We start from the raw sequence: 16,372 nt of genomic DNA on the forward strand, positions 1-16,372 counted from the left end.
CACCTCATGTGTTGTAGCTAGAGGTTTTAGGGAAGGAATATTAGAAATATTAAATTAAAATCAAATTGACACAGAAACATGAGAAAGTCAAGCAAAACAGCTGAAAATGTGCCTGGATTTAAACACATAAGTTGACTGTTGTAATATATATAAATATACAGTGAACTCTAAAAGTATTTGGACAGTGACACATATTTTGTTGTTTTGGCTCTGTATTCCAGCACTTTTGAAAGGATTTGAAATGACCCAATGATGATTGGGGTTAAAGTACAGTTAAAGTGCAGCTTTAATTTGAGGGTATTTTGATCCATATCAGATGAACCATTTAGAAATTACAGCACATTTTGTACATAGTCCCCCTATTTTAGGGTACCAAAAGTATTTGGACAGATTAACATTATGCACAATAGTCATGTTTACTACTTGTTCGCATATCCTTTGCATGCAATGATTGCCTGAAGTCTGCAACACATAGACATCACCAGACGTTGGGTATCTGCCCTGGTGATGCTCTGCACTGCAGCCATCTTCAGTTCCTGCTTGATTCTGGGACTTTTTGCCTTCAGTCTTGTCTTTACCATGTGAAATGCATGCTCAATTGGATTCAGATCGGGTGATTGACTTGGCCAGTCAAGAATTTTCCACTTTTTGGCCCTGAAAAACTCCTTGGTTGCAATGGCAGTGTGTTTGGGATCATTGTCCTGCTGCATGATGAAGCGCCGTCCAATGAGTTTGGAGGCATTTGGTTGTATCTGAGCAAACAAGATGTTTCTGTACACTTCAGAATTCATCCTGCTGCTGCTGTCAGCAGTCACATCATCAATGAAGACAAGTGAGCCAGTTCCAGTTGCAGCCATACATGTCCAAGCCATAACACTACCTCCACCAGGTTTCACAGATGAGGTGGTATACTTTGGATCATGGGCAGTTCCTTTTTTTTCTCCACACTTTCCTCTTTCCATCACTCTGGTACAAGTTAATCTTCATCTCTTCTGTCCATAAGACTTTGTTCCAGAACTCTACAGGCTCTTTTAGGTACTTTTTAGCAAACTGTGACCTGGCCGTTCTGTTCTTGAGGCTTATTAGTGGTTTGCATCTTGTGCTGTACCCTCTGAAGTTCTGCTGGTGTACTCTTCAGCGTATGGTAGTCTTTGACACATCTATGCCTACCTCCTGGAGACTGTTCCTGATCTGTTGGACTGTTGTTAGGGTTTTTTTCTTCAACATTGAAAGTATTCTTTGGTCATCCACTGTAGTGGTCTTCCATGGTCTACCAGGTCGTTTGCCATTGCTGAGCTCACCAGTGCTTTCTTTCTTTTTAATGATGTAGCAAACAGTTGATTTTGGCACGCCTAATGTTTTCGATATGTCTCTGATTGATTTATTCAGATTTGTTGCCTCATTATGGCCAGTTTGACACTTCTTTGGTCCTCATGTTGTCAGACACCAGCAACAGACTCCAAAGGCAAATGCAAAGGCTAGAATCAAGTCTAGACATTGACAGCTCTCTTGTGCATGCACAAACGATACAAACACACCTGCCTAATAAGAAACAGCTGTGAAGCCAATTGTCCAAACTTTTGGTACCCTAAAATGGGGGGACTATGTACAAAATGTGTTGTAATTTATAAACGGTTCATTCGATATGGATGAAAATACCCTTAAATTAAAGCCAACAGTCTGCACTTTAACCCCATAGTCATTGTATCATTTCAAATCCAAAGTGCTGGAATACTGAGCCAAAACAATAAAAAAAATGGGTCACTGTCCAAATACTTTTGGAGTTCACTATATATATATACACACACAGTACTTTGCAAAAGTTTTAGGCAGGTGTGAAAAAAATGCTGTAAAGTAAGAATGCTGTCAAAAATAGACATTTTAATAGTTTATATTTATCAATTAACAAAATGCAAAGTGAGTAAACAGAAGAAAAATCTACATCCAATCAGTATTTGGTGTGACCACCCTTTGCCTCCCAAACATCTTGGAGAACTAATCACAGTTCTTCTGTGGATTTAGGCAGCCTCAGTTGCATCTCTCTCTTCATGTAATCCCAGACAGACTCGATGACGTTGAGATCAGGGCTCTGTGGGGGCCGTACCATCACTTCCAGGACTCCTTGTTCTTCTTTACGCTAAAGATAGTTCTTAATGACTGGGGTCATGCTGCAGAATAAATTTGGGGCCAATCAGATGCCTCCCTGATGGTATTGCATGATGGATAAGTATCTGCCTGTACTTCTCAGCATTGAGGAGACCATTAATTCTGACCAAATCCCCAACTCCATTTGCAGAAATGCAGCCCCAAACTTGCAAGGAACCTCCACCATGCTTCACTGTTGCCTGCAGACACTCATTCGTGTACCGCTCTCCAGCCCTTCGGCGAACAAACTGCCTTCTGCTACAGCCAAATATTCATTATCATTATTCAAATTTTGACTCATCAGTCCAGAGCACCTGCTGCCATTTTTCTGCACCCCAGTTCCTGTGTCTTCGTGCATAGTTGAGTCGCTTGGCCTTGTTTCCACGTCAGAGGTATGGCTTTTTGGCCACAAGTCTTCCAAGAAGGACACTTCTGACCAGACTTCTCCGGACAGTAGATGGGTGTACCAGGGTCCCACTATTTTCTGCCAATTCTGAACTGATGGCACTGCTGGACATCTTCCAGTTGCGAAGGGAAGTAAGCATGATGTGTCTTTCATCTGCTGCAGTAAGTTTCCTTGGCCGACCACTGAGTCTACAGTCCTCAATGTTGCCCATTTCTTTGTGCTTCTTCAAAAGAGCTTGGACAGCACATCTGGAAACCCCTGTCTGCCTTGAAATTTCTGCTTTGGAGAGACCTTGCTGATGCAGTAAAACTACCTTGTGTCTTGTTGCTGTGCTCAGTCTTGCCATGGTGTATGACTTTTGACAGTAAACTGTCTTCAGCAACCTCACCTTGTTAGCTGAGTTTGTCTGTTCCTCACACAGTTGCATTCCTCCTACACAGCTGTTTCTGTTTCAGTTAATGATTGTGTTTCAACCTACATATTGAATTGATGATCATTAGCACCTGTTTGGTATAATTGTTTAATCATACACCTGACTATATGCTGTTTTGAAGGCAAAGGGTGGTCACACCAAATATGGATTTGATTTAGATTTTTCTTCTGTTCACTCACTTTGCATTTAGTTAGTTGATAAATATAATCTATTAACATGTCTATTTTTTAAAGCAATCTTACTTTACAGCATTTTTTCACACCTGCCTAAAACTTTTGCACAGTACTATATATATATATATATATATATATATATATATATATATATATATATATATATATATATATATATATACACACATGTGTGTGTGTGTGTGTTCCAGTACTGGTAAAGTTAGCCTTCTTCTGCTGCAATATGTTCCGAATTAACCAGCTTTAAGCCTTACAGGAAAAAGGAAAAGGCAGCTAAATACAAACAACAGCTGTTAGCAACATAACTGCCAAGAGTCTCCAGCAGCTAGAGTATCTGTCTGTGCAACCTGGTGGTGTTAAGAGCTGATGATAGGGATGATAAAGAGCTGTGAGTTTTGATTTGAATGATCTGTAGCAATTTTGTGGAGTGATATCTTTCCGTTACCACTGAATGAATCAATTCAATCATCATATCCATTACGGTACAATAGGATTTTGCTTGTAAAATGTTCTTCAAAAAAGGAAAATTAAATTACTGGTTGAATGGCAAATATGTTTTGTGACGAATGAAACTCCCATTTGTTTAAGCGCTACCTCTTAAATGTAACAGGTTAGGGGTTAAATCTAGAACAGTAAGGGAACACAAACAGAAAAACGCTTAAGGTAGACTATGAAAACATATAGAGTACAGACTACACAAATAAGTGAACTGCAGTTGGCCCCTACCATCAGTTTGTTCTCATCGTCAATTGGATCAGCCTTTGCAGAGCAGAGAGAGGGAAAAAAAGACAATGATGTAAAGCATGCAATACAGTTAAAAAAAACAACACAAAAGAAATAGAGCCAGTTGACAAGTAACATCAAAAAAGAAAACAAGACAGTACAGTATCAGACATGATATGTTAACATGAAACAAACATTAAATGTTAATTCCCTGAAAGATACCTAACCCTTTAAAAGACAGCTGAATATAACATTGTAATTACTGTGTGCATTTGCATGTGGCATACAACAATATAGAGGTTGATCCCAGCCGTTGGTTTCCACAATGCTCACTGGCTTGGGGAAGGGTAAGGGAGGGAAGGCCGGGGCAGGCAAGGTATATTTCCAAGATGGTGTTATTGTTAACATGTATTAAGAGACCACTCAAGGGGCAGTCTAATAGTAGTGGCCTCTTAAAAGAGGGCCCATAACTTTTTTTCTGAGATGCCTTTCTGTAATTATGTATGTCTTACATACACTGTAAAAGCCTGGAGATGTAACATGAACAAAAGGAAGTATGCAATTTAATAACATTAATTTACATTAGCTAATGCATTTATAAAACAAATTATTTTGTGAAAGTAGTCACTGCTTGCCTATCTCAGGTCACACAACATGTTTTAAATGCCTATGTCTATTTTTCAATTACCACACACACTGTCTTCATACTCTTATAAGTATGGATTGAATTTTTCTGTGTTTATTTTCCTTTTAATTGTTTGCCTTTAAGTCGCCGCATCCTAATTATGAGAACATTCTGTTAAATTAGTGGGGAAGAACAACACAACATGAAACAGACACATTGGAAGCTAGCTAGTTCCCAGGCAAGTGCGAGAACGAAATGCAAGTTAAAGTAGCATCTGGGGGAAATGATTAATGTCATTGCTTGCTCTTGTGTTCGAATAATGAAGAAGGTGAAACAGAATCAGCAAGTCAATCAGGACACCAAGGTAAAAAGAAGTGATTTTGTTTATTAGTTAACAGTTTAAAATTGAATCGTCTCAAAACACAGTCACGTGAACAAAAATAGAAATCTAAAACATGAAGCCCTAGTTCTTTCCGTTTCAAAATGCTGTAGCTGCGTCTTTCTAGTGCCAAATTTTTCAGCAGTTTTTCTGCCACTTACTATCTTTACAAGTCTAAGAACGTTAATTCTGTCATCTAGGGAGGACCTGTTTTTCCAAGTTTTCTCCCTTCCTTTACAAGACAGCGTTATTGTTTTATTGATTACGCATAAAAGACGGTTACCGTATTCCTTTGAATTTAGGACGTACCATTTAAAACTATATTTTTCTTATAACAATAGTCCTGTGTAAGGGTGCTTATTACAGGTTTAAGTCCATTGCTGGGTAAGAGAATTGTGGTGACTGGTCCCGTTAGACAGGTGGTCGCTTAATACAGTTAAATAAAAGCACGAATATCATTAGGAGGAATTTAAAGTGGTCACTTAAACCAGGTGGTCGCTCAGTAAAGATGGTCACATGAGCAGGTTTGACTGTGTGTGTGTATAAATATATATATATATATATATATATATATATATATATATATATATATATATATATATATATATATATATATATATATACAATTTGATCTCGGGGCAGTTCAAGAGCAGATAAGTGTTGATACATACATCAGGGTTAGATATGAGTGCAAATGAAATACAAAGTACTACAGATTGGATGAAGTGCATGATTAAATGCAGTAAAATAGGGAGCAGATAAGTGCAAGTTAAAGTGCATTAAACACAGAGTGCTTCACTGTCCAGAGGTAGAGTTGAATTTTACAGGTGTTGTCTGAATAGATGTGTCTTGAGGAGGCGAGGGTGGAGAAGGAACGGGAGCGGGCTCTGGAGGCAGGGGAGTGTAGAGGAGGCACAGCCAGTCTTCTAGTGCAGGCGGAGCGGAGAGTTTGGGTGGGGGTGTAGGGAGGGTCTGGAGGTAACTGGGTGCTGTCTGGTCAAGGCATCGGTAGGCATGTACAAGAGTCTTGAACTGGATGCAAGCGGTGATCAGGAGCCAGTGGAGTCAGCAGAGCAGTGGAGTAGCAGGGGAGATGCAAGGCATAGAGAACACCAGGCGAGCAGCAGAGTTCTGGATGAGCTGGAGCAGACAGGTGGCGGATGCAGGTAGGCCTGCCAGGAGGGACAGTACCATCGACACTGTCAATACCTTTTAGAATTTTGAATGCTTGAATTAGGTCGCTACGTAGTCTTCTTTGTTCAAGACTGAACAGATTCAATTCTTTTAGCCTGTCTGCATATGACATGCCTTTTAAGCCCGGAATAATTCTGGTCGCTCTTCTTTGCACTCTTTCTAGAGCAGCAATATCTTTTTTATAGCGAGGTGACCAGAACTGCACACAATATTCAAGATGAGGTCTTACTAGTGCATTGTACAGTTTTAACTTTACTAGCCTTGATTTAAATTCGACACTTTTCACAATGTATCCGAGCACCTTGTTGGCCTTTTTTATAGCTTCCCCACATTGTCTAGATGAAGACATTTCTGAGTCAACAAAAACTCCTAGGTCTTTTTCATAGATTCCTTCTCCAATTTCAGTATCTCCCATATGATATTTATAATGTACATTTTTATTTCCTGCGTGCAGTACCTTACACTTTTCTCTATTAAATGTCATTTGCCATGTGTCCTGCCCAGTTCTGAATCTTGTCTAGATCATTTTGAATGACCTTTGCTGCTACAAAAGTGTTTGCCACTCCTCCTACTTTTGTGTCGTCTGCAAATTTAACAAGTTTGCTTACTATACCAGAATCTAAATCATTAATGTAGATTAGGAATAGCAGAGGACCTAATACTGATCCCTGTGGTACACCACTGGTTACCACACTCCATTCTGAGGTTTTTCCTCTAATCAGTACTTTCTGTTTTCTACATGTTAACCACTCCCTAATCCATGTACATGTGTTTCCTTGAATCCCAACTGCGTTCAGTTTGAGAATTAATCTTTTGTGCAGGACTTTGTCAAAAGCTTTCTGGAAATCTAAATAAACCATGTCATATGCTTTGCAATTATCCATTATCGATGTTGCATCCTCAAAAAAATCAAGCAAGTTAGTTAGACACGATCTCCCTTTCCTAAAACCATGTTGACTGTCTCCCAGGACCCTGTTACCATATAGGTAATTTTCCATTTTGGATCTTATTATAGTTTCCATAAGTTTGCATATAATAGAAGTCAGGCTTACTGGTCTGTAGTTACCTGGTTCAGTTTTGTTTCCCTTTTTGTGGATCGGTATTACGTTTGCAATTTTCCAGTCTGTCGGTACCACCTCTGTGTCAAGAGACTGCTGCATGATCTTGGTTAGCGGTTTGTAAATTACTTCTTTCATTTCTTTGAGTACTACTGGGAGGATCTCATCCGGCCCAGGGGATTTGTTTATTTTAAGAGCTCCTAGTCCCTTTAACACTTCTGCCTCAGTTATGCTAAAGTTATTTAAAACTGGATAGGAACTGGATGACATGTGGGGCATGTTGTCAGTATCTTCCTTTGTAAAAACTTGTGAAAAGTAATCATTTAATATATTTGCTATTTTTTTTCTTCATCTATGATTTTGCCATTTGTATCTCTTAAACATTTAATCTCCTCTTTGAATGTTCTCTTGCTGTTGTAATATTGGAAAAACATTTTGGAATTGGTTTTAGCTCCCTTAGCAATGTTCATTTCTATTTCTCTCTTGGCCTTTCTAACTTCCTTTTTGACTTGCATTTGCAGTTCCGTGTACTCTTTCTGCGTACTTTCTTTTTGGTCCTTTTTTAATGCTCTGTAAAGTGCCTTTTTTTGCTGAATATTTTTTTTTAATTGATCTATTAAACCATTTTGGCAATTTAGTTTTACATTTAGATTTGTCTACTTTAGGGATGTAATTGTTTTGCGCCTCTAGTACTACATTTTTGAAGAACAACCATCCTTCTTCTGTGGATGTTTTCTCTATTTTACTCCAATCTACTTCTGTTAGTCTCTGTTTCACACCTTCATAGTTTGCTTTTCTAAAATTGTAAACCTTAGCTTTAGTCATTACTTTTGGGGTTTTAAAAAACACTTCAAATGAGACCATGTTGTGGTCTGAGTTTGCCAGTGGTTCTCTGACCTCTGTTTTAGTTATTCTGTCTTCGTTATTTGAAAAGACTAAATCAAGGCATGCCTCCCCTCTAGTCGGTGCCTTGACAAATTGTGTTAGGAAGCAGTCATTTTTCATTTCTACCATTTCAATTTCATCCTTCATGCTACCCACTGGGTTTTCCCATTTTATATGGGGGAAGTTGAAATCCCCCATTAGTATGGTTTCTCCTTTGCTACACGCATTTCTAATGTCATGATAAAGGGCAAGGTGTGGAGGTTGAGCCACGCCAGACTACTTTGTAGGTGCGGTCAGAGAGGTAGGAGAAGAACCAGGCCAGAGCAGTGCCGGAGATTCCCAGGTAGCAGAGAGATTAAGGAGAATTAGGACAGAGGTGAGAGAGGCAGCACAGGCAGAGTTTAGCGAGTTAGTGACAGACAGGAGAGCAGATTCAGTGGAGTGAGCAGAGCGGGAACCACATTCTGCCTCGAGATAGCCACCTCACCTCAGTATGCATGAGCAATGATTGGTGCTCTGTGCCCACTTCCTCACAAAGTGCAGCAAAACACCTGGAGTCTGTTACTCTGGATTTAAGCAAATTAACGAGTGCTACCGCTGTGTTCAGAACACTGTGAAGAATCTGGTTCAATATCTTTCGCAGCAAGCACCTCTTGGTGTAAAATGCAATGTGTCCAAATTCCGCGAAGTGCAACAGCTTTTATTTTTTGCACAACACCAGAATGCTTTCTGGTCATTGCTGCGGCTCCATCAGTGCAGACCCCAATGCAATTAGTCCAGCTGATTTCTGCTGATGTCATAAAATCATCTTTCAGTTCGAAAATATCATCTGACTTTGTTGTTGTCTTGAGCTCCTTGCAAAACAAAAAGTCTTCCTTTATTCCCTTATTCCACACATACCGAACATAGGTGAATAAGTCAAATCATTTTAGAAATGCCTGTGGATTCATCGAGTTGTATAGCAAAATCATTGTCACGCCGTCGATCAATGCACTGTGAAACTAGTCTTCTGACATAAAAACGATCAGTTGTTTGACAGTGTCATTTGACATTGGTATATTCCCTGGCCTTCTGCTCTCTAAACATTTCCTTTACAATTATATTTTATAATTGTGTGTGATTTTTAACATAGATTTTATGCTGATGGTCGAACTAATAATGTATTTATTGTGTGTGTTTCCAATGATGTTTCCTCTGTTTTGTAATCTGTCATGCTCCTGCTGAAATAGCTCTATTACAGCATGTGTAACCCAAGAACGTGTTCCGTAACCTGAGAATGTGTTAATTTCTGCACATGCTTATGACATGCTGAAGCTAATAGGTTTCAGAGTGTCATAACTATGCAGGGAAAACAACACAGTCTCTGATTTATTTTTGGAGGACCCCTTGAAACCTCCTCAAAGCCCCCAGAGGAATATCCCTGTGACCATAAGGATTTCCTTGTGGAAGACAGCAAAGGAAAGTACATGAAGTACTGATGAGTTAATACATATGTGACAGAAAAAAACACCCAAGAATTTTGGAAAGTAACTGAAAATAGTAATTTCATACAGTATATAAAAAGTGAAAGCCCCGAAAAAACAGATTTACTCGACAACAGCTAAAAATAAGCACCGAAAAATGAAATATATAATAACTGAAAAACAGAAGCCCTAGTTATGATTAACCTTGAAATCTCCAAATGCAACACTCTCATAGAATCTCTAGTTATGATTAACCTTGGAATCTCTGAATGCAACACTCTCATAGAATCTCTAGTTCTGGTTAACCTTGGAATCTCTGAATGCAACACTGACAGAATCCCTAGTTATGATTAACCTTGAAATCTCTGAATGCAACACTCTCATAGAATCTCTAGTTAGGATTAACCTTGGCATCTGAATGCAACACTCTCACATAATCCCTGGTTATGATTAACCTTGAAATCTGAATGCAAGACTCTCACATAATCCCTAGCCGTTATCTGGAAGAAAAGAAATGAAAGAAAAAATAAATCCCAAGCAAACCAATCAAAAGAGCACTCAGCAGGGGGTACATTCAGAAGGTTTCTGTAAGCCTTGATCTCTGATTTTCTTGTTCTTTCAAAACCTTATGTAATGTTTCCAGCATAAGAGGGTGTTATCTGCAGAAAGTTGCTCTGTGTTACAGCTCCCTTCAGCAAATGCTAGAGGATGCAACCCGTGCCAGCAAGGACCTGTGCTTAGTGGCCACACATGACCAAACACATGGGATCAGTAATTGAGCCTTATTAGAGCTATATCTGGTAACGATTACAACAGAGCAAGTTCTTGGATCTTTCAGGTTCAGCTTTACCATTGTGCAGCTATAGGAAATTATATCCCCCAAGCCACTCTCAGGGGACTTTGTCCACCAAGATTAACTCAGACTTTGACACACAGATTAAAAATCAGAGCATGCTTTTATGCTTACTGATCTTATTGCTGAAGGTTAAATGAAAGACAGTTGTCTCATGAGAGAGGCAGTACAAATGTCATGTGACCCACCTCCCTTTACCTCCACTGAACTGAAAATTAAATATGCTTTGGGGTTGTTGAAGGAATGTACACATTTGTTTTCCTTTTGGAAAACTGTGCTTGTGCAGCCAATTAGAAAATAGATTCACACAGTCCATAGAGAAGTCCAATGTGTTTATTTGTTTTAGGAACTGGACCCATAATCGATTAAGCTTGCTATTTTGCAGGCAGGTATCACTATTGCAAATCATATTTATTATTGAAAAAGCACATAAAACAGTTCAAAACTCTATACTGCATTTTCAAATTATTAGCTAGGCTTACCAGAAATCTGGCCTCTAACCACCAAGTAAGGTTCTGATGTTTGCTGAGCAGTTTTAGCTGACCTTTTTTATGGGCTCATTACATTATTATAGTACATATCAACTAAGCATTGACTAAAAATGAACAATATTTGTTTATGTGTTGGTAATCTAGTTTTTACCAGTTAATAAACTAAGAAAAGTACCACTTAAAAAAAGTGTGACCATAAACTCTTTAGAACCACAGTTCGCTCCCACTGAAAAGAACCACTTTCCCTGTAACTACGCAAGTTTCTTACAACTCAACTATCATTTGCAAACCTTAGGCTTTTACATTTTACATGTTCAATGTAGTTTACCCACTGCAATTTAAATAGAATCAAAGTAAATAGGAGACCTACATAAGTGTGACCTCAAAGTATTATACCCTGAAGAAGGATTAAAGTTTTATTCAGATTGAAGAATAAGCTATTACGGGTCAATCAAAATGAAGCCTCAAGGAACACCAGCAATATTGTATAGTCCACGGGATCTTTTTACAGAATCAAGAAATCATTTGAAACATTTCCAAAGCATGCACTTAGAACTAATCCCTACTATATGTATGTTTTATTCTTTTTGAAATATTAAAACAGGCAGACCAAGTCAGAATCCTAAATTCAGATTGTATAAAAAAGCATAAGCATTTTAAATGAACACAGACTCAATTTTTGCAGTTAAGAGTAGTTTAAGTAGGGTTACTGATTTTCCATTCTGGGGAATAGCAAATTCCGTTTTTCAAAAATGACCTATTCTGTTTTTTCTACACTTTTTTTTTTTTATCAGTTTATTGACAAATAAACATGACATTTGAACATAAATATAATGTTAATAGTTAAAATAACTAAATTAATAAATATTACCACAATTTTCTTTCTTTCTTTCTTTCTTTCTTTCTTTCTTTCTTTCTTTCTTTCTTTCTTTCTTGTATTAAAACCAAGGTTTTTCAATTAGACTGTTGTTGCTGTAATAGTAAGTAAAGCACCCGAAGACACTTACATGTCATAATGTTTATAAACATTGCTTGGATGATTGCTGGCATTAAAATAATAATTATATTACAACAGTTCAGAAAACAAATGTCCAGCGCTTTTGCAAGACCATCACATTTACAGTCTTTTACCAACACTGTAGTTCAGTCTACAAATTCAAGTGTTTTGAAAAGACCTGTTATTGCAGGCATTACAACAACGATAAAAAAATGAAACACTTTGATACAAAAAAAGCCGTGTTGACTGACTCGTTGCTCTACACTGGTTCAGTGCTGTGTAACATCCAATTGTAATTTAAATAACGCCCCTTTTACTGTAAACGTATAATTAATCCTCCCAACAGTTTTTTTTTTGCTAATTCTGCCTTGTTATTTGCTAAATTGAAAAAGAGATGTGTCTTTATTAAACAAACGATGTGTAGTGTAATGATTACACGGTCTATTCATAAAGGGTTAACACCTGTCGAAATGAGAAAGCAGGAGCACACGATCGGATTTCACCCATTGCCGTCTATTTAACGGCAGTTACTATTCATAAGAGATCATTCAGATGTGTCGTTAAGCCCCAATGATTTTCATCTAAGAAAGCATGTTTTTAACGAATTGAGAGAAAGGTTAACGATTACCTCATTAGCATAAAGTTTTCATCAGTCCTGAGCGTCAACCTGCTATTCATAAGTTATTTACTACTACACTTGCTCTGTTGTACAGTTTGATATACCCGTGATTAACACTGCCTATTTTGAAAAAATAAATAAATAAAAATCTGTAGCTTTATATGAAGGAAAATGTTTAACATAAATATATACTCACACAAGAACATATTCTCTGGCATAATCATTTTGAAACAGTGCTGTGAAGCGGAGAGCAAGTGTGGTGCGTAAAAAAAAAAGACTCCCTTTCGAACACTAGTCGAGCCTCAGATTGGCATTGATTCTACTCAGAATGGCTGGGCGCTGTCTTGCGCTGGTGTTTTTATTTTGATCAGAATCACACTTTTGGAGAAGCCACTCCCTGCGGGGCAGACGCTATTGACTTTAACCACTGTGTTTGTGACTGCATCATTTCATCAGAATAGAGCCCCTATGGCTAGAATAAACAAACATAACAGCTTTAAAATGTCATTTGGGTAACAGAGTTCAAAGCCATTTCTGCTAACTATTTCATCTAACTTGGAAACTTGCAATAAAAGTTAGTGTAATCTGAAGCAAAATTGCACTTTACCAACAGACTCCATTTGTGCGACATCAAATGGATCACAAATTATGTATCCCAGGCCCTACCCTCAAACTGCAAGTAAATTTTATGTTTGGATGTGGCATAACAGAAATGCAATAATTTACATTTAATGCATAATAATATTTTGCAAAACCATATTAAAGGCACTTTAAAGCACAGCTTAGCATGGTTGAGCACTATTACCATGCAAATGAATTAAAGTGACAGTATTTTTGTCAGACCAAGGCTTTTTAAGCTAAACAATGGACGCCTAATTCGTTGTCTCATTACGAAAACGTGCATGAGCACTGCTTTACCAGACTAGTGAGAATGAGAACTAGGAAAGTTTTGGAAGGGTTGTTTGGTAATTCTGTGTAGCTTCATATGTGTGTTATCACCAAATTAAAAAACTTAGAATCTTCTGCTACATGCCCTTGGGCTGCATTAGTCAGTCTACTATTACAGAATATTTCAAAGACATAAAAGACAAACTGTCCCATATTGCCCTCCATCCATCTCCAAAATGCAGCTTACTGTACCACAACAAGTTCCCTTTCAATTCGAAAATAACCATCAACGTATGGGACATTGCCGTCAGATAGGCTGATAGGCCTCCGCGTGAGCTGACGTGTAAGCCCGCCCCCCTGGGAACTTACAATACGCAGCGCGCGGAGACTCTCATCCTCTTTTGCCTTCAGCCTTCGTAGGAGTCTGAGCACGTAAGTTCTCTCTGTGAGATTTATTTTCACTGATTGTACTTAACAGCCTTGAGCTTAAGAAGCTGGCTACTGCCCCTTCTCTGAGTTGATTTCAGTGTTCGCTCCTTAAGCTTATATATATATATATATATATATATATATATATATATATATATATATATATATATATATATATATATATATTATATTTCCTTTCACGCTTTGCTCCTGCATAGCGTTCTTTCCGCGTTGGACCTTCGTCTATCTATATTAATATATTATATATATATATATATATATATATATATATATATAGATAGATATATATATTTATATTTTTATCTATATTTTTGTTGTTTTTTTTTTTTTTGTGCTGTCTATTCTCCCTAACAGGCATTGAATAGAATTTAGAGGACACGTTGTGCGCCTGTAAGGCCACGGATTTCTTGCAGCCTCGGTCTCGCCCCGCGCCAGACCCGGAGTTAGACTGCTACTCGCAGTCACTCAAAACTACCACCCGTGGCTTGTGTTCACCCCACCGCGTGGTCGTTGTCTTCGGTAGCTACACTACCATATTCTGCGCTCAGTGCAGATCTCCAGAGCATAGACGTGCTCGGGAACGCTCCTGTAGCCCGCCTATCCGACGCCGAAGCCCATCCTCTCGCAGGGAACGCCCTCGCCGGTCGCGGTCTCTCTCCATTTCACTCCGTCATAGGGGGCGCTCTAGTTCCCCTCACTGGGACAGATGCCACAAGGATAGGTCAGACGTGGCAGAGCTGACATCTAAGATGTCCCAGTTCATGGAGGTGATGATGGGTCAGCAATCACTGCTCATGTCACTGACTAACAGGGCACCACAAACCACCGACGCTCAGATTGGGTTAACAACCGCCCAACCGGCTCTGCCCGCCCCGGTCATCCAGCAACCCCAAGGGGCTTGGGATGCAGATGCAATCTCTAGAGACGCGTCAGAAAGTGAGCCTCCCACTGAGGAGGATAGTTTGGAAGCCGAACTAACCTCTCACAATTCTGAGCTGGACACTGAATCGGAGGTGTTGGACACGAACGACCCCTTGTGGTCACTTGTGGAGCGAGCAACTCGCCACCTAGGGGTTGAGTGGCCAGCCATAGAACCACCCCGGCGGTCACTGTTTGAGTCCCCCTCTGTGCGATCTCCGCAGCCCAGGACGCTTCCAGCCTTCCCGGACTTTATTAAGGAGGTGCAATCCACCTGGGGGGCCCCAGCTTCTTCACCGGCAACCTCGCGGAAAGCTTCCACGTTTGCCATGCTGGGAGCAAGTGAGGCGGGACTGGCGTCTTTTCCACCAGTCGATGTCGCCTTCGCGGCCCTGGTCAAAACACCGACCCTCTCGGGCCTAACTAAGGACCCTGCATGTTCTAATCGACAGTGCAGGATCACGGAGGTTCATTTAAAAAAGGGCTACGCAGCGGCTACAGAGGCAGTCAGACTGTCCAAAGTGGCCAGCCTCCTGTCAGTCTACCAGGCATCGCTGGTAAAAGACCTCCCTGAACACCTTTCGGTGTCCTTGAGGGCGGAATTGGTGTTGATCACCCAATTCCTGGTCAAAATAGCTCAGCTAAATTCTCGGGCCCAGGGCAGGAGTATTGCGTCCCTAGTGGTCGCCAGAAGGCAGCTCTGGCTCTCGCAGGCGAGAGTCCAAGAGTTTGACAAGGCCCCGTTGTTAAATGTCCCCATCACACCGGGGCACACGTTTGGCCCAGCGGTGGAGGAGATGCTGCAGCGTTCTGCTAAAGCCCAGGAGGCTTCCCAGCAAATGGCAAAGATGTGGCCACATAAGCCCTTTCAGCCTAAGCACCAGCAGGAACATCAGTGGCGAAAGACACCACCACAGCACCTACCGTGGCCGCGGGATGCTAAAACACCTCCGTCAGCTGCAGCAGCGCACGGTCAGCCTCCATTTTCTAGACCGCGGCGCGTAGAATGGCGCCCTAGAGGAGGTGGCAGGTCGCGCTCTCTTGGTGCTGGCCAGGCCCCTCGTGAGCGAGCGCAACCGAAGCAGCCCTGAGACACCCAGGCAGCTATCGGCCCACCCCTACACTGTTCCACAACTCCAGTTCTGGCAACAGCGCGCCAACGACATCTGGGTGCACAAGACCATTTCCACTGGGTACACCCTTCAATTCCGGTTAAAGCCCCCAAATACTATTCCAAATACTTCCTAGTGCCCAAAAAGGACGATGGTTTCCACCCTATTCTAGATCTGCGAGCACTGAACAGATACCTATGGCGGTTATCATTCAGGATGCTTACGCACAGGCACATTATCCAGTCAGTTTGGGGGGGGCGACTGGTTTACCACCGTGGACCTGACAGATGCGTACTTTCACGTTCCCATCTGCCTGGGTCACAGGAAGTATCTGCGTTTCGAATTCCAGAGCAGGGTGTACGAGTTCTGTGTTCTCCCATTCGGTCTGTCTCTAGCTCCTTGAACCTTTTCGAAGTGTATGGACGCTATCCTGGCCCACTTGCGGGCTCAGGGCGTCCGACTGCTGAACTACCTAGACGACTGGCTCATCTGCACGCAGTCGAAGGAGCAGCTGGCACAGCACACAGTGATGGTTACAAAAC

The 16,372-nt window shown here is 40.4% G+C and overlaps 1 protein-coding gene across 1 annotated transcript in view; it reads right to left on the reverse strand.

The window, feature by feature from the left end:
• Positions 1-16,372, reverse strand: part of LOC121323312 (sodium/potassium/calcium exchanger 2-like) — a 138,878-nt gene that overhangs the window by 78,327 nt on the left and 44,179 nt on the right. The window contains exon 3 of the mRNA XM_041264342.1: positions 3,902-3,934. Within this exon, the coding sequence (XP_041120276.1) occupies positions 3,902-3,934 (33 nt within the window). The remainder of the gene's footprint in view (positions 1-3,901; positions 3,935-16,372) is intronic.

This window comes from Polyodon spathula, chromosome 1 (assembly GCF_017654505.1).
Source record: "Polyodon spathula isolate WHYD16114869_AA chromosome 1, ASM1765450v1, whole genome shotgun sequence".
Lineage (NCBI taxonomy): Eukaryota > Metazoa > Chordata > Actinopteri > Acipenseriformes > Polyodontidae > Polyodon > Polyodon spathula.